The sequence below is a fragment of the Lepisosteus platostomus genome, chromosome 4, assembly GCF_059453375.1.
Source record: "Lepisosteus platostomus isolate fLepPlt1 chromosome 4, fLepPlt1.hap1, whole genome shotgun sequence".
NCBI lineage: Eukaryota > Metazoa > Chordata > Actinopteri > Semionotiformes > Lepisosteidae > Lepisosteus > Lepisosteus platostomus.
Genome location: NC_142614.1, coordinates 24,129,915 through 24,152,792, shown reverse-complemented (window position 1 = coordinate 24,152,792; position 22,878 = coordinate 24,129,915). Strand labels below are relative to the sequence as shown.

Here is a 22,878-nt window from a genome sequence, read left to right as displayed (position 1 = left end):
CCTTTTTCACACAACAAGACAAGTTAATTTCTTAATACCTCTAAGAGCTATTAAAAGTTAATATAAATCGATTTTACCATTTGATGATAATATTAATAGTTATTATTATTGTTGTTGTTATTGTTTATTAAAAGTTATTTTTCAGGTGTTGAAAGCTATTTGAGGATTTACTGGATGATCTATATAAAGATAGCATCATTACATTTGCCTCTCAGCATAGAAAATACACATTTCTTCCCTGACTGCTCAGATCAGGTAAACTCACTTGTTTTGAAGCTCCTTTTCTGTGACAACAATCTCCTGCACGTGCCAGAAAACTTCATTTTTGGATGAAACTTTTCGGCCATCTTTTGGACAGTGCCCAACACAGATGGTGGCAACGTCACCGATTGTTTTAGAAGGAAAATCAAATCTGTCAGTTGCTCCCCTGAAAGAACAATAACATGCAATGAATACAATAACAGTTAATAGAAAAATCAAATATTTTTTGGAATTTGTACAATTTATTTTTCGTCACAATAAAACCACTACAAAAGGCTTGCAGATTACGTGAAGGGTTGCAAATAACATCTGCTAATAATAAGCAAGAAAGGTAACAAAAAAAAACTAAAAAGCTCAAATGCTGAAAAAAAAAAGACATAAGATAATACCCTGTGGATAGGGCTAAAGTTGGAAAACCCTTTGATTCAGCTTTTACCCTTTCTGTGTAATTTCATTTGAAAACTGCCAACATTATTTTTTAGTGAGGAATGAAAAAGGCACAGAAAAGTTAGGTTTTCATTAAAAATACCGTTGAAATTTCTTTTTCTTTGAAGAGTTCTCCAGGAGGAATTCTTTAGAACGTCCCTTCTTTCCTTCAAGCACAATCCACACATTATCTTTCGTTTCGGCGTCATCTGTGTCACAGGTTGTTGTAACAATTTCATATCCTTTCAAAGAAATACAGAATTTATTACTCAGTAAATTAACGGTAACATCTATCCATTTTTTTTAAATCATGCTTAGGTTGTTGATTCTGTTGTCCAAGAAGAATCTTAAACAGATATTTTGTGGCTATTAAAATATAACTGAGAACTTAAATGTTGCTCCTCCATTATTTATAACATAATACAGTTTTCATTAACATTATAGTAAATTGTAGTTAAAAACATCTAGCATTTTGATCACCTGAAGAATATTTCCAGTAACCTAACAAGGACAAGCATACAGTATTTGTTCTGAATAATAAAATCATACCTATTCAATATACTGTAACTGAATGAAATCCATAAAATTAAAATTCTTTCATGCACCTTCAAGGATCCATCAGGTGTTTTTTAGAGTTCACAAATATTCCTGAAAGAAATTCCTGCCTTATGATAAGAGCAGGATTAAAACCCTTGCATTAAAGCTATCAAGCCTAGCCTTCATATCTGTGGATGTGGAAGCAAACATAAACTCCACATAGACAGTTTTCCAAGCCTGGAATTGAACCCAGGTTCTTCTTGTTGTGAGGCCGCAGTACTAACCACCAAACCACTATACAAGTTTAAAATTGCTTTTTTGCTTATAAAGTAGCTTAATTAAGCTTAATAATATAAAGTAGGTGTAACTTCACATTTACAAGGCAGAGCATTACCTTTATCTGACTTGCAACATTAACAATTGAAGGGGAAAACAAGGGACTTACGAGTTCGTTCGTTGAGGTCTAAAGTGTCGTTATTTGCACAGGCAAGATCCCGAATAACCTGGCCATCATCCTCATCCTTTGCCAGCCAGCGATCACAGGGGAAGCGGAATGTTTTATTCATGACTTCATCTTGTACATCTATGAACTCCAAATGCCAGCCTGCACCAGCACCTGATTGTGATACACAATTTGAAAGAATGTTGTGAAAGCCACTTTTATGTTCTTGAAATAAATTTTCTTGGTAATAACATGAGTTTTTATACATCTTGAAATGTATATATAACATACAAATTGAACATACAAATTGAAAAAAAAATGTGTCTACACAGGGGGTGAATACTTTTTTAAGGCACAGTGTATAATGTCTTTTGTGTAATTGATTTGTGTCCTAACTGATTTATACATAAGAGGGGACTCTCTTCAATCAGTGCTGAAGTGTAATACCCGGGAACCGAGGTAGCCCAGATTGTGCAAGTTCAGAATGGAATTGTACTTAGGAGAGATAATGTTACCACACAATTTTAACTAATCAAAAACATTTGCATTCACTTAAACAGCATATGATTGATAGCTCGCTCAATCACGTGTCGAAAAAGGCGCTCAGTTGACTGATACATTTTTTTCAAAAAATAAGTTTAAACATGTGGTATGTTTTTTTTGTCTCAATAGAAAAAAAATAAGAAGTTTGATTGAAAACAAAACATTGTATAAAAAATAAAAATGTGAGTTTAGGTTTCATTTTAAGTCTACACTAGCCATTGTTCTTAGCAAGGGGCTGTACTGACTTAGTTTTACCTTTATTATCATGCCATACTCTGATTTTGGATAACTCTCCCAGACTCAGCATGTCAGGAAACTTGAACACGTCCGTTTGCTTGCGCTCAAACTTGTTGCGCTTATTGCTCTCTTTCAGAGCGATAGTTCCTGTGTCCCCATTCTCTCCAAATATGATGAGGAAGACATTAGCGTCAGTACCAGCCCCTACAAGCCAAATTGGAAACATTAAACAAATACATTCAAACATTCCCACAAATATTTTTTTTTCTATTGCAGAGGTCCATCTTGTTACCTTTCCAGGCTCATACTGTCTGCATTAAGAGAGTTCTGAAATTGGTAACAACAAATTCCATTTAATGTTGAAAGAACTGAAAAACAAATGTAAATACATGTAGCAATCAAAAAACTGAAATGAATGAGCCTGTGATTAACAACATTAGCAACTGGAGAAAAAACTCAGAGAGATCCCCCAGGGACTGGGCTGAGAACCAGTGGTCTAAACATGCCCAGTCCTGGATCTGCATGGGCCTCTTGTGGAAAACCTGTCACAGTTATCTTAGGACACGGCTCGGGTTCAAAACAGGTTGCAAAATAGGGCTCAATGTACATTCAGAATCTTCAAAAAACCTTATAGTGTTTGTGGGGTGCTTTTGATCTGATTCCTAAACAGTGTTCTCTAGCATGAAGAATGACCAAAATTATCTGTTTCATCTCTACAAAGCTTTCCTCTCTGCTTCACTGATTAGGTAGCTCCATAGTGACCTGAAATGCACAGTACTGTGAGTCTGATTGATGCTAAATAATGAAGATGTTTACTGTGAGTGACAGGCCACAGTGGAGTAATTACCAGAGATGGTGCTTGTACTGTACGTTTCCCTTTACTAAATGACCTGTTCATAGGAGTGCACATGGTACCTTCCTCTGTTGTGTTGTAGTCAGAGAGAAATGATTTGTAAACTAATTTTTGAGTGCTCTAAACTCAAAACTCAAAAATTTTTGAGTGCTCAAAATTAAGAACTATAATGTTGATGCATGGATGGAATCCAATTACTTTTTAAAAACAATATAGCTGTTCATAATTTTAGAAGAGCCTTTGCTGAAAAGTGTCATTATGACCATTTCTCTCTGATAGATAGCTCACACGCCAATACATGCCTCTCTATTCAAAAATGTGTAATTGGTAGTTTTCCCACTCTAAAACACATACTTTTTAAAAGTGCTACTTACATGCAATATTAAAATGCTTTTTCAATTCCCCCTGTGTGATTTTAAGTGCTCCCTATAGACTGCAATAAGGATACACCACTCTGTCAGCTGACACCCCCACACATCTACCATTATGGACACTTTCTACCTCCTACACAGAGACAGTCTGAAAAGTGTTTGACAGCTCACATATACATGAACAGATGCAGTGTCTAACAAGGAGATATTTCTCATGAAATTAGCCTTTTATTTCTGCAAGGTCAAAGATTACAAGGATGAAAACTACTGTATGTTTCAGTTTCCTACACTGACTACACCAATACTTATGCTATTCTTGTTTGTTGATGATTTACCTTTCTTCCTTTCTCTCAGAAAGGCTTCTTAGGTCCATCTGGCTTAAATTAAAACTATGATTGATTCCACATTATAGAGTAACAGATAGCAATGATGGCTGCCTATGTTAGTAAGGGATGGGCATTGTCTGTCTATGGCATGGAGCAATGAATGAAAATGTAAATTTGCTTGACCGCGTCCTGTATAACCTCTTTACAAATCTGTGCACTCCATACTACATTAATTAATAAAAGGAGGAATCAATAGCCAGTCCTATAAACCCTTGGAATCTGTATAGAAATAAAATGTAAGATGGACTTTATCACTGTCATCATAAGCATGCTTTGTGCATGGATGAGTAATATTATTGCAATAATTTTATATGATGCTGATCCTACTGACTTTTTTCTTGCTTTGGAACTGAACAGCCATACAGTATCTGCCACTTCAGGCACAGACACTGCTTTTCCTCTGTGGTGCTTGATATAACTGTTCATTTAACACCTGCTCACACAGTGAGGATCTGTTTATGCAAATCTGCTTTGGAGGTGCTTTACAAATCGGTCTCTACCTTTAAGTTCATAGTTTCTTCCAGAAGGAAAAATACAATATATTGGGTAACAGTAAAGTTAAAACAAATCGCAAGATATTGTGTATGATTATTATTCACTATTGGAAAACAGAGAGAAATTTGCACATAATGCAATAAGAACACAATCCAAAGGTTTTCAACACACCAACAGAAAAAAATATGCTTCATCGTGTCACAAAATGTTCTGGAAAAATTTAGCGAAAGCATTAGACTAAATCATGTACTTGATGTAGTTTTCGTAGCATTGATTAATTTCAAATGGAACACTGAAATGCTTTGTTTGATTTTATTTGCATGAGATCAGATACTTAAAAATGGTGAAAGAAAATCTCGACAGACAGAGGCAAAGAAATTGCTTGAGCTAACAGCTTCTACTCTTATAAAATTCATATTAAGCAAATACTTTATGAGGTCTGAGTCATTGAAACCTCAGTTTCATAAAAACACATTAGACCTATTCTTACCTTGAGGCTCATTAATTCAATTATAGTGTTCACACCATATTTTTTCAGTTTAACTTCCTGGATTGGGATTTCTTCCTATATTATACCTACCTTTTCTATGTTTAGCTTGTTATTAAATCCATTAACAAAAACACTTCAACCAGCACTTAAATTATAGCACTTAATTAATGCCAGTGATGAGAGCATGATTACATAATTGTTGTTTTAGCCGGTGTCTATATTTGTATGTATTCATGTACTTTTTTTTTCTGTCTACAGTAAATTAAATTCAAACCCATGTACATGTTGCAATAAATTAATGATTTATTAATGTTTTAAGGCTTTAATTTGATACATCCATGATAGGAATAGCATGATGGAACAGAAAAATGCAATGAGTTAATGAGCAAAGAAACATAAAAATTAGCATAGGTTGCTACACTTGTGAAATGAGTGCCAGCACTGAAAGTATAATGGAAGAGACATGGATTCAAAGAGCCTAAGACAAGGATCCACAGAGGGACCTTAGAGAGGTCTTACTGCAACAGCTGGGTGACAAGAGCTGATGACAATGATGAGGACGGCTTAAACAGGTATGGAACGCTCCAATCCTGTTGAGTCCAATCTTCATGAATTTGATATTGTTCCCACATTGGAAACTGGACTTACTGGTTATTGCTAACATGTATGAATAAAGAACCACTAACCATATTTCTTGGTTCCTATGTGTGGGTTCTGCAATGGCCTCAAATTTCACCCATGCCTTACGGTAAACATAATCCATCTACCTGCTTTTAAAGAAACAACATTGCACATATAATGTTGTTGCTCTTGCAGTTAAGAACCAGACCCCTGCCATGGTGTGGCCAGTCACTGGATACAAACCATATTTGAGACATATGGACATTTTTGATTAAATCCTGCTAAAATGGACCCCAGTATATTGCCATTCATGTTTTCACAGATTTAATAGCAGTAATGGTCCCTTTTACATGCTAATTTATTTGAATTCTGTCAAAGCTCAATTGTTTACATGAAGCTGTCATTTTTTTCAATCAAATCTCACTATACTTACTGCTTTTACGACTGAAAACTGTCAAAGTGATATTTTCAAGGTTTCACTGTCACATTAGAACTTAAAACTAAATGAATCAAGAAGCTCCAGATCTTTTGCTTTCAGAGCCATTCACAAACCTCACTGATTTGCTTTAAGGCTGCAAACAACCAGCCGCTTTCCCCACTTATTTTTTCCAGATAATAATTATCACTTTCTGAACATAACAGATTACAAATAACATGAAAAACATGGTGCTCTTAACTTGGAAAGCTGTAGTAATTAATCAGACTCCCTAATCTAAACTGCAGTGTCACAGGGTGTTGGCATTCATACATATATACAGTAAATGTTGCCATTAATTGAATATTAATATGGATTCTACATTTGATTTTGTGGTGCAATTTTCATTGTTACAATAACTTTTAGTTTTGATTAAAATGTATCTGAAAGTAAATACAAAAGCTATTCAGTTGCTTTTTTGTTTTTTATTTGATTGCTAATTCTGCTGCTTTTGTATCTTTTTTCTTGAATTTCCCGAATAATGTAGAATAATGATCACAACTTTATGGTATTTTGATCAGTCAAATATTTAATTACATCACATATATGATGACATCTTGCCCATCTGTTGCTAGGGTTTATAAACACTTTCTTTGTTCTTCTCTAGTGACCAACATTTGAAAAAGAAAGTGCTTTTATTATTTTGTTTGTATCATACCACACGCCGATCCATTGAAATCCTGCAGACAAGCCAGGAGAAGAAATTCCCTTCTTGTTTTTGTCTATTTTCCTCATACTAAACAGGCAGATATTTCCCTGTCTGCAGCATTTTGGTGGTGAAACCCTGACAATAAGCCCTTGTTTTTTTATTATCTCCAATGAAACTAAATGGATGAGTCCCCATTTGCACATCTCCTGGCTCAACTAAGGGAACTGTAAGCATATCAGGCTACCCTGGGGGAAAGTAGCCTGATGTGCTTGGTCAAAAAAGTGGTTCACTCCCAGGTTGTTGTCAGGAAGGTGCAACTCCATCATCTTTGAAAATATCCATGGTGTTACTAATATTTTTGATGCACAAACAGCAGTTGTTAAATATGGTGATATTGACTCTAGACGTTAATAGAGCCAGTGTGAAATGCCAGTAACTGCAAGATATATGCTGACTGCATGCAGGACCATGCGTCTTCCATCCCACCCAATTTTCTTCCAAACCTGACTGTCCTGAGACTGAGTTGACTTGGTTTGAGTCAATCACAGAACAAGAGCTATGGATGCAAGGACAAGATGCTTTTGCCACTAACATACTCAGTGCATGTACTGTAGCTTCTGTCTTTCACAAGTCAATGACATAATTGTAGTGATAACAATGGTGAAGATTTCAGCCTCACAATGCCACATTTTGCTGGCACTCTATCATTTCTTGCTCAGTAACTGCCTAAACAGACAGGAGCTCTAACATTTAATACAATCTCTCTCATATAATGTTCATAACAGGTTAATGTTACATCATTAACAATGGGGAGTGAAAATGCGCTGTTTTTAAAAGTGCTGCAGATTTGACTAATTACTAAACTAAAAGTGCCTTAAGTGTAACAGACAATTCTGTGAGATAAAGGCTGTTTTCTACAGATTAGTAATTTCCCCAAACCTCGGTGAAAATTCAAAGCCTTATCCCTCTCCCAGCAGTCTGGATGAAAGCAAAGCCTATCTCATACCCAGTAGCTCCTTAGAGGAGGGGCTCCAAGTTTTGTACTTCACCTCCCCAGAATCCACAATATAAACATATTCAGTAAAGACGGCTGCAGTCAAGAAGTACCAGAAACGTTTTCAGCTACACATAGGAAATCAACAGAGTATTCAGCCAAACTGGTTCAATGAAAAGCTCTTATAATTAAAATGTAAAGTTTTTTAGTCATTATTTTATTTATATTTTTTAATTGTATTTTTTTGTGGTTTTTGACTCCTATTGACCCTTATTTTCTGTGAGGCCATCCATTGTGCTAGTACTAACAAATGGAGAGACTCGGATGTTTGATGCACTGTTAAACTGAAATGGAATTATATGTATTCCTGCTGGGGAGGAGATAAGATGAATAAGGACATCATAAGGAGTGAATGGGCTATAACCTAATAACCTAATATTTACAGTTATAGCTTCTATTTTCTATTCTTATTAATAATAGAATACTGTATATTGTAATATTTTATTCTATATTGCAAAGAAGTTTCAATGTGAAATACCAAAGCTCCTCAAGATCAAATATTCTCTTTTTATTCCTCCTTTCTAGCCTTTACCTAACTTACAAAATTAATTCTGATCTACAGAACACTGCAAGGCAACACTAGATGAGGAATGTTATACCACTGCAAAGACATTAAAATGAATACATGAATCACTTACTAACCAAAATGCAATTTACTGACGATTACGAAACACCCAAACATTTTCCAGCCTGATATAATTATTATCAAATCATTGGTAAAACCCTATAATTGTAATAAAAGTATCTTTATTCAGTACTTTTAATTATTTACAATCTCTGCCATATCAAAAGAGAAATAAATTAACTTTGATCTCCTGTTTCTTATAGTTGATATTAGAACACTGTTCAAGATGGGGTGTTAAATCCCTGTTAACACCCCATGGGTCCTGTTAAATGGGGTGAGGGAGACACTTCACTGTATGCTGCATTTTAAGATTCTGTACATTCCCTGAGCTACCAATTAGCCCCAAAACAAGTAAACTGACAGTTACCTAGTTACTGATCATTTTTACTTATTCACTCTTTGACTGTCATGTATTATGCTCTTGGTGTTTTAGAAAACTATACTGGGTTTTTAGCATGGCTCTCGGCACAAGGAGAAAATGTTTTTTCTGGGATTTTCTAATTACACGTCTGCATTGCAGGATGTACCTGCAAAGCATTTTTAATGCTTCAGATGACAACTGATTAGCATCTCTACCGACTGATGAGAAATTGCAGAAGGCAACTTCTTTAATTATATAATCAGGGGCGGCTCGTGGGTATATAAATTGGTGGGACACAAATGAGGATGAGAGGATTGATGTATGTTTTCTTTTTTTCTTGGTGATGAATAATTTGTCATAGAAGAATAAAGGTGCAAGCTTTTTTTAGTATTCACCTTTGACAAACTCAGGTATAACAATAGAATCATGTCAAAACAAGCTATATTCCCCTAGGAATGCTTGAATGTTTATTGCATTATTATTTGTCAACATGGATAACTTACAGCAACATCACATGTCACTGCTTTTTCATGTAAGAAAGGCATTTTTGGAAGACATCCATGGCAACTACAAAAAGTACTAAACTAATTAACAAGTGGAATAATTTATTCAGGAACCATGCATAAAGGCAAAAGCCATTGTGTTTAAAGTACAATTGGGGATGTGGAGCTTTTGTACTCTGGAGAATTTCTTACTCTTCGGAGAATGAATTACTAGCAGTTAGATGTTGTCTTTTAAAGATGAATTAAAAGACACAGCAGAAACATTCAAATTAAGAAATCTTATCTAAGATGGCAAAAAAAAATCCAAGCCCTTAAAAATGGATACATGAGAATAAGTAAAACTGCAATAAGATGGTTAGGCTTATCTTTTTTCTTAAGAATGGTCAAATACTTTTCATGATACACCTATCCTGGTATTGTATAAGCCTGTGGAGTCATGACTTTAGGTTATGGCTTCATGTCCTTACTGCAGACACTGCAGTTGGTACCCCTATTTACCCAGATTGCTCAAGTCGACCCATCTTTATGAATAGGAAAACACATTAAAGGGGTTGTGCTCTTTAGGTAGTTTAATGGTACTGAAATCAGGATGAGCTCTGGTATGGTTTTTCCTTTTGAAGAACTGTATACATCCAGCCAATGAGGAAGTGCAGACTGGCTCTTTGTCCCACATACCCACTGAGCTGGTCATCTTTTAACATCCTATAAGCTAAGTGCTAACATATTGTATAAGATGCCAGAGCTGTAGTCACCTGGTATTTCCTAGGACTCAAGAGAGCCCTAACTGACAAATCCCAACCCTACCGCCAGCGCTGAACCAATTGTGAGTCACTTCTAGGAGAATTCCAGTCATGTAGTGACTAGAGCTGCACCGATGTCACAAACCGGTTTTTGAACAACAGCTGTCCGGGGCTTTACTGTTCACATTGGAAAACCAGGTTGAGAAATCAAAGAAAAATGAATATGAGCATCCTCACTCCCCTGGAAACTAACCTGCTAGCACGTATGATGTCTCCGTAATGTGCAGTAACACATTAGACAAAGACCCTAGTGCAAGGGGCTCCTTTAGTCCCAAGCTGAAGAAATAAGGCACATGAATGAGTGTTAATAACTGCTGTGCTAATGCCATTACTTCAATGCAGTGTTTAGGAGACAGACTCTGTCACCCAGTGGTGTGCAAGTAGAGGAGTGCATGGTTGTGTGTCTGATTGTGTACTCATAGCTAGTTTTCCTATGAAACTGTCTGAAATACAATTTGAAGATGATGTTTAGCATCTTTAAAAGGGGCAAGATCTTTGTTGTTGTCTTTTGCGATTTCATTCTACATTTTCTTTCACTTTTGTCTGTAGTGGGGCAATGAGCTGCCCCTCCATACGATCATCTACAGTAAGGGCTGAGAGGACAGTTTGGATGTAGTGCAAGAAGACTAAAAAAAAAATCCTGAAATTGTTAGGAACACCTGAATCTCATTAAATACATAGAAAAAAAAAGCTTTTACCAATGCTAGGAAAACATTCTCAGGCTTAATTGTATTGCATGTGGAGGAACACAGATGATAGTTGACAGGTGTTTTTTCTTTGCAGGGAAAACAAAGTGGTGCAACAAATCTGTGTGATAAGAAAGGCAGCAAGGAAAACTTACCATTTACTTAACATTTAACATTTAACAAACTTAACATTTTTATCCCTGATAAGTTTCATTCTTAACTGCCTCAACTTTAGCACTACCTTCTAAATATCGTCCTGAAATCAGGTCAGTACATACAATTTGCATTTAAAACCCCTAAAAACAGAAGGAAATGGATGTGTGCTCGCGCTCTTCAGATGAAATTGAAAGGAGGACACCACCAAAAATAATCTGTGACCCACTGTTATCTCTTCCCCGTTTTTAAATCTTTCTCTAAACCTGTAAATTTATTGCATTTCATCACAGATGCTTCCGAGATAAATCTGCAGGAGTCTGTTACTGCAAATTAATTATCTTTTTTATCACAGAATACAGCGCAGTTTAATTATTTGCAGTAAGGGATACTTGTCAGGAGATTGAAAGTCCTACCTGATACATCACTGGTTTTCACTTGTATGGTGTAGGTTGTTTTCTCCACTAATTGCTCTTCATCCACCACAGCTGCTAGCTCACATACAGTCGTCCTCTTAGGTCCCTTTGTCTTGGAGAGCCACTCATTGTAGGTGAAAACTGACACTTCCTCTGTGCTCATATTCCGCAAAATGATCTGCAGAACAGCCAGAATTAAGTCAAACTTACTGTGAACCCCACCCTTGACATCCATTTAGTCTCAGCAGCCTAAAGAGTTTGCCTGTGAAGAGAGGTGTGCCACATTATTTATAATGAGCTGATTTAAAAAGTTTAAACATTCCACAATCATTTTCTTTTTAAAAACATTTCTTATTGGACCAGAAAGTAAAGTGAACTGTTGTAAACTGCAAACCACAAATCAAGGTACATATAAGCAGCAAAAAACAAGCTCTGTAAGATAAAATACATTTTTTGTTGTTGATTTTTTAATGTGTAAATATGTATTATAATATTTTCTCAGTCTGTGTTATACAAATGATTTTCTCCCCTATATGCCATTAAAATCACAGCCTTTTAGTAAGCCTTTTTAAAAAAGGAAAGGATTTGAAAAAAACATATTAGAATGGTAAGGACATACAGTAGGGGTGTAAGATGTTCTGGAACCCACTGGTGAGGCTGTGTGCTTTTTGTGCCACAACAATCAGATGCTTTCCTATTTACATTACCCATTACTGGTTTTCACACACATTTCAAATAAATTTTTAATTTTTAAGGGCTATTTAAAAAATAAATTACTTAATGTATTTTCATGCCATGAAGAGGTTAGTACTTTAAATCTCTATCTACATACAAGATTCTGCTGCTACTGCTATGAGAAGTTAAGCAAATAGATCTGAAAAAAACAACAACACTGTTGTGCCAACATGATTGGAATCTTAATGATCACAGAAGCTTCAGTTTGAGATCTCCATGTGTATTACAAGGGCTGAAAGGAAATGAATGACCACCCTGAGCACCCTGTTGTACTGTGATGATAAACGTCTGACTTTCAGTCTCATGTTAACTGTCAAATGACAGTTTTTATGTTTCAATAAAAGTCTTGTGGTCTAAATGATTAAAAGATCAGTTGTTGCAGGTTGTCTGTGTGCTTCCATTTCTCTCTTCACAAAGAGCCTTTGTCTGAAATGTCCTGCAACATATTTTAATCATTTAAACTTTGTGTACAAAACATTTTCGGTCTTTTATTTTGTATACAACAGCTCAGCCTTCTCTTAATCCAAGAGACTGTGATATAAAAAAATGGTTCAGAAAGGATTTGATGGAAAATCTGGAACAAATGGTTAATTAGAGGGCTGATGGCTTAATCCAGTCTCCGGTCTTATCCTCTGTGTTTACTTAGGACCATCTGTTCAGATATCCTCTATTGTAATTGTTGATGAAAATATGCAGTATCTAAATTAAAATGGAAATAATTTTGTGTTGTGGAAGTAATTCTGTACAAACGTTTAGACTGCAAAAGCTGAACACAGTGTTTAAAGCATAGTATTATGTTTACCATATAGTATGTGTTGATACTGGAAACTTTACAAGCCACATGAAATAATCCATGAAAAACCTAAACTAGTAAATCCACTGCCAGCTGAAGGTGTCTTCTTTATCCCCTTCAACAGTCTACCTTTGTAAATAAGCTATAAGAGTATCTATAGCACATCTTGCCTCTAGAGCCACAGACTATACCACTATAGACCACTATACATTAGGTTCATTCATTCATCCCTGTCTTGCCCCTCCTAGACAATCTGTCACCGTCTGCTGAGAACAATGGATTAATTCCAATTAGTGGTTTGAAATACACAAAAAAATAGTTGTCCAGATGCATTGATCACACTGTTAGACTATGAGATGGTTCACTTCACAGAACATGAATGTCTTTTTAGAGTTGTGCAATAATAAACACAGCCAGGATGGACCCCAACAACATTTTAGGTGTTTCTGTTTTTTATTTTCTTTAAAATTCTACTTGTTTTTTTGCGATGAATAATGAACATAAGGTTTAAGAAATCAACCCGGCTAAAACACATCAAACCATAAGCACACACAAATGCTGGGGAGCTGAGTCTCTTGAGCTCCATTAAGTCAGATCAATAGTCTGGTTTAAAGGAAAATGAATTACCAGCTTAGACCTGGAAAACTAGAACTAGTACAGTATGTTACTAATATTATTAATGAATTTTCAATAACATTGATAATTACATTTATTCTGCTACATAATCCTTTCCACTGAGTAATTTAATAAATACTGTAAACCTTAAGTCATTAGACATTAGGGGGTAGGTTAATTGCTAAATGTGACTTTAGAGAGCAATTTTATTACCAAATTAAGATTACAATTTTCACTAAAGAAGTATGACCTATTAGATCTTCTTTATTTCACAATGACAAAATCAATTTGTAATGACTACCTAATGTAAAGAAAACCAGAAAAATCTTTCCCTATGGACTCTTAAAGGAAGGTCCTTTTTATTGTGCATCTTGAGCTGACAAAATATCTGTGCTTTGGATAAACTGAATTTATATAAATAACTGTACTTACGACTGTACCAGAAAGAAAAGCAAAAAAAAAGTCCTGGAATACTATAAAATGATTTTTTTAACAGGAGGTGCTTTTCCACAGTGTCAGTTTCAAATGGGTCAGATTTGGTTAGTTCTATTTGAAATGAGGTGAAATGAGGAATCTGGATCACTTACAGTAGATACAACTCCAAAATTAATTTATTTGGTTTTTATCCTCCTGTCTAGACTCTAGTTATTCATAACACATTACTCTCTAGACCTAGGTTATTCATAAAAAAAATTCAGATGAGGTTAGATACTAGATCTTGAGAAAATTAAACATGTACTCAAACAATTAGCTGCATAATGTGTAGGTAATTTGGCAGACATAAATATTAAGCTTTTATATTTAGCCTTTTAAAAATATTGCTATTTACTGACCACTGCTTCGCACAAATCAATCTGGAACAGTTTAGGAGAGTAGGGCTTAAGAGAGATATAGATTGTGGGAGAGTATTTTTGCTGTAATCTAGTGATGCACAGGCACTAAGGGATTTGCAATTTGAATATTACTAAACCACAGACACTTTATTTTTCTGGGCTTTGCTTTCTGGGATCTTCATCTTCTACTATGTGATGCAGTGAACAGTTCAGTCCACATGTTTGAGTGGCAGCTTTTGAGCACATGTTGTTAACAAAGCGGGTGAATGCAATCTTCCCAGCAGACTTTGTTATACAATTTGGCACCCCAAATATATAAAAATATGTTGAACACAGCAATGATTGTTTTACTTTTTCTCAAAGTCTGATTTGACCTATCTGACTATCTGATTTTGTTTTAAATAAAAGTAAACGTGTTGTTGCAGATAACAATATTAAGTAAGGGAACAAGTAATACTGTAGGTTTATTTCACACTGAAAAGAGAAGAGAGAAAACACAACGTTTCGGCTGTGAAGCCTTTTTCAGGTGTGTCAATACTGTCAATACTTAATGGTATTAAGTACTTCCATTCAGCAATAATTTTGTTGTTGCAAAGTCTTTTGGAGTATATAGAATAACCAATAGCATGAAGCCTTCACTAGTTAATGTGACAGTGCTCAAATGTTCATGAAAAAGATATCAGTGACAACCTTATCCAAGAACCAGTCTGGACGACTTCCACTGCCATCAGTGCGAACCCTGATTTTTTTTATGGGTGCAATGTCATCTATTTCCACATTGAAGACATCTTCTTGACCTCTCTCAAACCTAGAAAATACCAATGTGTTAACATACTAATATACTGTATATCATATAGCACAAAATGTAATAGAAAAACGTCTTCTATTAAAAGTATTTTGAGTATATTTCTTTGATTCATCTTTTGATATTACTTTGAGTTACTGTATATGGAATGTACTGTATAGATTTTATACATAACATAGATAATATCCATCCATTTTCTAATTCCTTCTTCCAGTTTAGGGTTGTGGGCAGCCTATCCCAGCACGCAATGGGGACAAGACAGGATACACCCTGGACAGGACAGCAGTTCATTGCAGGGCACACACAGACACAACACACACACCTACACCAGGACAAGTTTTCTCAGAAGCCAGTTAACCTACTAGAATGCCTTTGGACTGTGGGAGGAAACCCATGCGGAGAACATACAAACTCTATACAGATAGCACCCCAGGTCAGGAATTGATCCCTGGGCTTCATGTGGGATAACTACTATGCCACTGTGCTGCCCCATAGACAATATCTAGTATATATAATAAATAAACTGTTTGAAACCATGCCCAGAATTTGAATTTAAAATGAATATAAAATGTAATAGCTGATTTTCCAAAAGGAAATATTTTGTGGTGAGGATAATGATATTTGTGGCATTAACATGCAAACACTTGTTGCAATATTGAAATAAAAAGGAGACACCTGTCTTCATTCTTCTGTAAGAGCATCTCTTCTGTGCTTCCACTGGCCCCAAAAACTGCCATGAAAATGTTGGCATCAGTCCCTGCATTCTGAGTGTCTCCAGTGACAACTGTTACTTCATATAAAACCTGGAAAACAGAAAGAATTATAAACCATGTCTCACTCATAATGATTTAATTCATTTAATACAATGTTGTTCCTCAGCGAACATCCTGAGGCTGACCCAAGAAAGAAACTGTGCATGGAGTATTAGAACATAAGAATGTTTTTAGGAGTTAATTATTTCTTACAAGTAGTAATGGTATTGTCTTTGACAACATACAGTAGTTGTGTATCTTGTTACAGCTAAAACGTACTTCCTGTTTTGAGTTATAAATCCATTTTTTGTCTGTATGTATTGTTTCTGAAGTTATGATTTTAAAGAGGGTTGGGTTTACTTTACTGATTTTTAATGGGGACTTGTTGCATTTTAAGGCTTACATCCAAATAAATCAAATTAATGTTGGATGAAAAATTCCTACACCTCTCCAAGTTTCCAGATCGTGGTCCCTATAACATCACACAAGGGGTGTACAGTGCCTTGCGAAAGTATTCGGCCCCCTTGAACTTTTCAACCTTTTGCCACATTTCAGGCTTCAAACATAAAGATATAAATTTTTTATTTTATGTGAAGAATCACCAACAAGTGGGACACAATTGTGAAGTGGAACGAAATCTATTGGACTTTTGAAACTTTTTTAACTAATAAAAAAATGAAAAGTGGGGCGTGCAAAATTATTCGGCCCCCTTGCGTTAATACTTTGTAGAGCCACCTTTTGCTGCGATTACAGCTGCAAGTCGCTTGGGGTATGTCTCTATCAGTTTTGCACATCGAGAGACTGAAATTCTTGCCCATTCTTCCTTGCAAAACAGCTCGAGCTCAGTGAGGTTGGATGGAGAGCGTTTGTGAACAGCAGTTTTCAGCTCTTTCCACAGATTCTCGATTGGATTCAGGTCTGGACTTTGACTTGGCCATTCAAACACCTGGATACGTTTATTTGTGAACCATTCCTTTGTAGATTTTGCTGTATGTTTGGGATCATTGTCTTGTTGGAAGATAAATCTCCGTCCCAGTTTCAGGTCTTTTGCAGACTCCAACAGGTTTTCATCCAGAATGGTCCTGTATTTGGCTGCATCCATCTTCCCCGCAATTTTAACCATCTTCCCTGTCCCTGCTGAAGAAAAGCAGGCCCAAACCATGATGCTGCCACCACCATGTTTGACAGTGGGGATGGTGTGTTGAGGGTGATGAGCTGTGTTGCTTTTACGCCAAACATATCGTTTTGCATTGTGGCCAAAAAGTTCGATTTTGGTTTCATCTGACCAGAGCACCTTCTTCCACATGTTTGGGGTGTCTCCCAGGTGGCTTGTGGCAAACTTAAGACGAGACTTTTTATGGATATCTTTGAGAAATGGCTTTCTTCTTGCCACTCTTCCATAAAGGCCAGATTTGTGCAGTGTAAGACTGATTGTTGTCCTATGGACAGACTCTCCCACCTCAGCTGTAGTTCTCTGCAGTTCATCCAGAGTGATCATGGGCCTCTTGGCTGCATCTCTGATCAGTCTTCTCCTTGTCTGAGCTGAAAGTTTAGAGGGACGGCCAGGTCTTGGTAGATTTGCAGTGGTCTGATACTCCTTCCATTTCAAGATGATCGCTTGCACAGTGCTCCTTGGAATGTTTGAAGCTTGGGAAATCTTTTTGTATCCAAATCCGGCTTTAAACTTCTCCACAACAGTATTACGGACCTGCCTGGTGTGTTCCTTGGTCTTCATGATGCTCTCTGCGCTTTCAACAGAACCTTGAGACTATCACAGAGCAGGTGCATTTATACAGAGACTTGATTACACACAGGTGGATTCTATTTATCACCATCAGTCATTTAGGACAACATTGGATCATTCAGAGATCCTCGCTGAACTTCTGGAGTGAGTTTGCTGCACTGAAAGTAAAGGGGCCGAATAATTTTGCACGCCCCACTTTTCATTTTTTTATTAGTTAAAAAAGTTTCAAAAGTCCAATAGATTTCGTTCCACTTCACAATTGTGTCCCACTTGTTGGTGATTCTTCACATAAAATAAAAAATTTATATCTTTATGTTTGAAGCCTGAAATGTGGCAAAAGGTTGAAAAGTTCAAGGGGGCCGAATACTTTCGCAAGGCACTGTAAGTGCATATCAAAGTCACATGAAAATGTCAGGCTGGAATACTTTTTTTTGTCATTAAATTTGTGAAAAAATGTATGAATGCAGTAGAATTTGGAAATTACAATTATTCTTACACAGTTTCTTTTGAGTCAATTTAGCGTGAAAAGCAAAACCAAAAACCACACCAAAAAGAAACTCAAAAAACAACTTGCTGTTTGTTTTTAATCTAGGTTCTTTATGTAAGTGGGAATAGTAATGTCATCCATGTGATATGGAGAGCAAATATCTCCCAGTGAAAGATCTCTGTGACCACATGACCTCTTCTCTGGGAAATCTTAGTGCTGTTCTTGACAACCCTTGGCTTTAAAATATTTCCCATCTGAGAGAGGGTTTTTGTACATTTGGAATTTTGAAGAGTGGCAGTGCAAAGGATGCCAGCAATTTAGTTTCATTTTAGAAGATTGTGGACAGAAACATGGCCTGAGTCATGCCTCCTGTTCTCTGATGGGTTTTTAAAATGGACTTTTGGAGAAAAGAAGGTGCTTTTCTTTCTTTCTAGGTCTTCATATGTCTGAATCTTGGAGGGATAAACCATATTTCATGCCTAAGGCTCATAGTGGGAAGACTTTGAATACATCTGCAAGCAGCTGACCTTGTGGGAAATGTTGATGCTTTCTGCGTCGAGAACGCTGAAGATGCGGGCTGTAAGACCGTCTCCTCTATCTTTCGCAAGCCAGCATTTGCACGGGAAAATGTACATGATGCCTTTTGTCGGCACAGCAATGGATAGCTCGTCCACCAGCCAGCAGCTTTCTGGAGTGGCCCCGTCATGACCCAGCTGTGATCAGAAATGAAGAGGAAAATTTGTGCATAAATCACAGGTTGTTCTACTTCCTTATGGAAAAAGCTTTGTTGTGCAAAATACTTCTAACAAGTTGAAATACGATACTCTACTGTCTGCTCTAGAACACGTCAAGCAAGTAGAATATAATATAGAGCTATAGAACACATCAATAAAACCATTATGATTGGGTACCTAATTCTCAGAGCCCTTTAGCTTCAAATGTTTCATACATAGTCTTGTTAGAGCTAGTGTATTATACATTTTCTGTACATTGATAAAGAGATCTAAAAGTATTTTCTCTTTGAAACATCTTATAGAGCTGGAAGACATTGATGGTTTCAAAACACATTAATTTCTTGTGTTTTGATAACTAGGCCTAAGTGTTGTTAAGACTGTGATGTATTTCATAATCTGAGCCCTTCTTCAATAGTTAAATGTGTGTAGATTCATACAAAGCAGAATAAATAAATAAAAAAATAAATAAAAAACACCAATCAGCTTTATTCAAAGAGTTGTGAAATGCTCACAGCTGAAAGCCAGAATGTGAAAAAGAATTGGTAGTTCTAAAATAAAAAAATAAAATATGGAAATAGAGTTTTTTATCCATGGCCATAATACAGTAGTTACTCTATACATTAAGCCATCAAATGTTTAATTTGGTATTGGTTGGTGTTGGTGCATCTGACGTAAACTGTGACTTGAGTGTGCTATCAAGCTGTCAAGCACTTTATAAACCTTCTTAACATTCTTTCAAAGCCTGACACAATTACCCTCCTATACCAGCTCCGGTACTGATATGCTCTTTAACTTGCCATCGACAAGAAACTGAATTGTCCTTTTGAAATAAATGCAAACATCACAACACAATTTTAAAATGGAAAGATGAGGGGACAAATAAGTAGGGCACATTCTGCCATACCCATATCTCATGATTTATTTATTTATTCCCATAACTGTCACTTCACACGGTTATTTCACATCAACGCTGTCTAATGAGACACTGATCTGTCTTCTGCATTGCTAGCAGTCAGAGAAGGCTCTATTCATTTGCTAGAGACAGAGGAAAAAAGCAAAAGAAATGCAGCCTTTCCTGTTTTTTTGCTGATCAAATCCCTGTCAACTGACAGATACTCCCCTCCCTTTAGGTCTGCATATGACGTGCAGTGGTGGCAGGAATGTGTTTCAAACTCTACAGCTATATGGCTGCTCAGATGCAACTCAGTATAATGGCAGTAAATCACTGTGCCTCAGTCACAGCGAATTACTCCAGCTATGGAAGTTTCTTGCAGGTATATCGATTTGTCTTCTTGAGTGGATTTATGAACTGATGACATTTCTGACCATCGAGCACCGTGTGGCAGGCTTGGGCTCCGTAATTCCTTTACTTTCAAATCATGCTCATTTCTTAATTTTGGAATTATCATTTATGAAGTAGGAAATATTCTAGTCTTCTTGGTGACTATTTAGAGGTAACTGATATTAAAACCACTGCACACTCAGAAAAATATCTAACTTACATTACATTAGGTTGTAATGGCGACATGTCTTGCACATAACCATGCTTTGTGAAGAGTATCAGTAAAATTACCCACCACTATATGTAAACCCTATCATATATATGGTTCTCACTACAGATAAAGATGCAGTTCAAAATGGTAAATTCACAAAAGACACCTTCTTTAAAACTATCAGACTTTTACAAGAACAAACACTACAAGCCTTTGATTGTTGCCATTGTTTCATCTCCCACTGACTGATTGACATGGTTGAAGATCAGTCTTTTCCTGCAGTAGCCAAATGGATCGGATTGTGGCTAAATAAAGCGTGTGAATTCAAAATCAATTTCTGAAACACTCAAAATCAGACAATAGTGTTCCTCAGGACAACATCACGGGGCACTACCCCAGCCACCAGTTGTGACCATCATGGCTCGTATGCATGAAACAGAGCTGCATGAAGCTGATCAGAATCCTCTGTCAATGAACACAGCAAAATATGTCCCATAGACCCACAATCAATCACTCAACACTTCACAGTTCTCAGAAGAGCTCAATACACATTAGAAACATACCGTGAAACTTCCATTCTTAGAGGCAATGTTAATGTCTCTCAGCACATGTAGGTAACATTCCGATCTTGTGTTTAAAAGCCCTGCCAAACTCAATTCCATACCTCAACCTTTGTGATTTCCCCCACATCGCTTCCTTGCACCTCGAATTTCTCCATGGTCCCTGCAGCGAAGCACTTTTTGCCGTCAGAGAGATCGAGCCAAATGCGTGCGGTTTTAGCCTGCTGGGGGCCCATGATGATAATATAGGCCCGGCTGGTGGTGCTGGCATCCCGCTCTGTTCCAGTCGAGATGGTTATGTGGTAAGGGATAGCTGAAAAGAAGAGCACAACAGCTGGATTCTTTAGTATTGAACTACACTTTTAAAAGGGACAAGAAGCCATCTAACTACTTTCCAGACTTTTCAAACTAGAGAGGAATGTGCTATTATCTTTTATAAATTTGCCTACTAGGCAAGCTGGTGTCAGGTCTAATTTTCTGACTTGAATATTTAGCCTTATTTATTTCTTGTCTTTCTGTCCATGATTTATTACAATTGGCACTTGAACTCAACCACCCTTCATAAGAATGATGAATAAATAAAATTGTGGTGACTGATTTAGGCAATACATTGCAGAAAGCAACTTGATCTCATCTTATATCTAAACCCTGGAGCATTAAATCTGCTGCACGTCACACTTTCATCATGCTTTTTATCTCTTGGGCTGGAAAATGATTCCTTCCCTCCCTCCTCTTCTTCCTCATAACAATGTTTAAGAGTCTCTTAAATTAAGAGTCTCTGATGTCAGTTAAGACATGTTAACCTTATATATAACCTTATATGTGAAGAAAAAAGAAAGGGCTGACATTTTACAAATCTTTAAATTGCTAAATCCTATCTTAAAACAGTGTACCACATGATGGAAATTCTGGTGGAGAAATGGGCCCCTCTAGTACCCCGAACATAAATATTTAGTTATGTATTAATATCTTTGGCTCTTAAGTGTCTTTAAAATGTTAAATAATAAAGTAAATGATCGGTTTACAATTACTATTTATGTATACACTGCTAAACTCACCACTGTGTTTTTGCATTATGTTATAAAATAAAACAAAATATTTTTAACACAGTCTGCATTCTGATGTATCAATATCACAGTGTGGTGTATTTCTGTGCACCCAAAATGACGTTGTGAGCTGTTTTGTAAATGCTTTGTCTAAATTAACTACTATTATTTTATTATTGCATCTTATGTTTTCTGTACCCATATTAATGTACTTGCATCATGTTGGCTATCTATACAGTATTTTAGAATGAAGAATGGAGATCCAACATTTAATTAATGCAAAATATCACTATGCATTAAAGGTTGAGACTGCTATTTGTTTCCAGCCTAAAGTGTTTCTACATGAATGCTTTAGTACATCCACAGATACATGCATCAGAAAGTATCAATACAGGTCCCTTTCCTTGAACTGGCAGAAAAAATGTATTTCTGTGGCTCAGTAGAAACTAAATGCTGAGAAATATTTTTAATATTGACAATGTGACTTATATTTTTATATACTTATAAAAAGCATTCTGAATTGCAGCTTGGTATTGCTTATGCTTGATTTTGGTTTTGCTCTGGATTTGCCCTTCAATTTCAGTTTCATAAACCTTTATAATCTCATTACATTCTTTATTTTGCAGAAGATAACACAAATCCCTTACTTGGCCCCTCCTCAAAGGACTCATCTAGGGAGCTCTTCCCCTTGTTTTTCTTGTTCATGTTGCTATCCAGACTCTTCATACTGACTGAGGAACCTTTCAGACTCTTCTTTGAGCTGTGAAGACTGGTTCTTTCCCCATCATAGCCCTGCAAGTAAGCCAATATTGAGTTCAGTCCATTGTAAGTTAAATTTAAAAAGTACTACCATTATAATAAGACAGAAAATATCAAGCATGAGAAACCCACTCAGGC

The 22,878-nt window shown here is 36.3% G+C and overlaps 1 protein-coding gene across 3 annotated transcripts in view; it reads right to left on the bottom strand.

The window, feature by feature from the left end:
• Window positions 1–22,878, bottom strand: part of LOC148672997 (lipoxygenase homology domain-containing protein 1-like) — a 90,882-nt gene that overhangs the window by 5,004 nt on the left and 63,000 nt on the right. For all 3 annotated transcript variants that reach the window (XM_088629119.1, XM_088629121.1, XM_088629122.1), the window contains 10 exons: window positions 22,629–22,773; window positions 21,040–21,248; window positions 18,676–18,861; window positions 15,841–15,968; window positions 15,051–15,168; window positions 11,385–11,562; window positions 2,465–2,650; window positions 1,670–1,840; window positions 791–929; window positions 266–427 (listed from right to left, as the gene is read on the bottom strand). In XM_088629119.1, coding sequence (XP_088485245.1) covers window positions 266–427; window positions 791–929; window positions 1,670–1,840; window positions 2,465–2,650; window positions 11,385–11,562; window positions 15,051–15,168; window positions 15,841–15,968; window positions 18,676–18,861; window positions 21,040–21,248; window positions 22,629–22,773 — 1,622 coding nt within the window. The remainder of the gene's footprint in view (window positions 1–265; window positions 428–790; window positions 930–1,669; window positions 1,841–2,464; window positions 2,651–11,384; window positions 11,563–15,050; window positions 15,169–15,840; window positions 15,969–18,675; window positions 18,862–21,039; window positions 21,249–22,628; window positions 22,774–22,878) is intronic.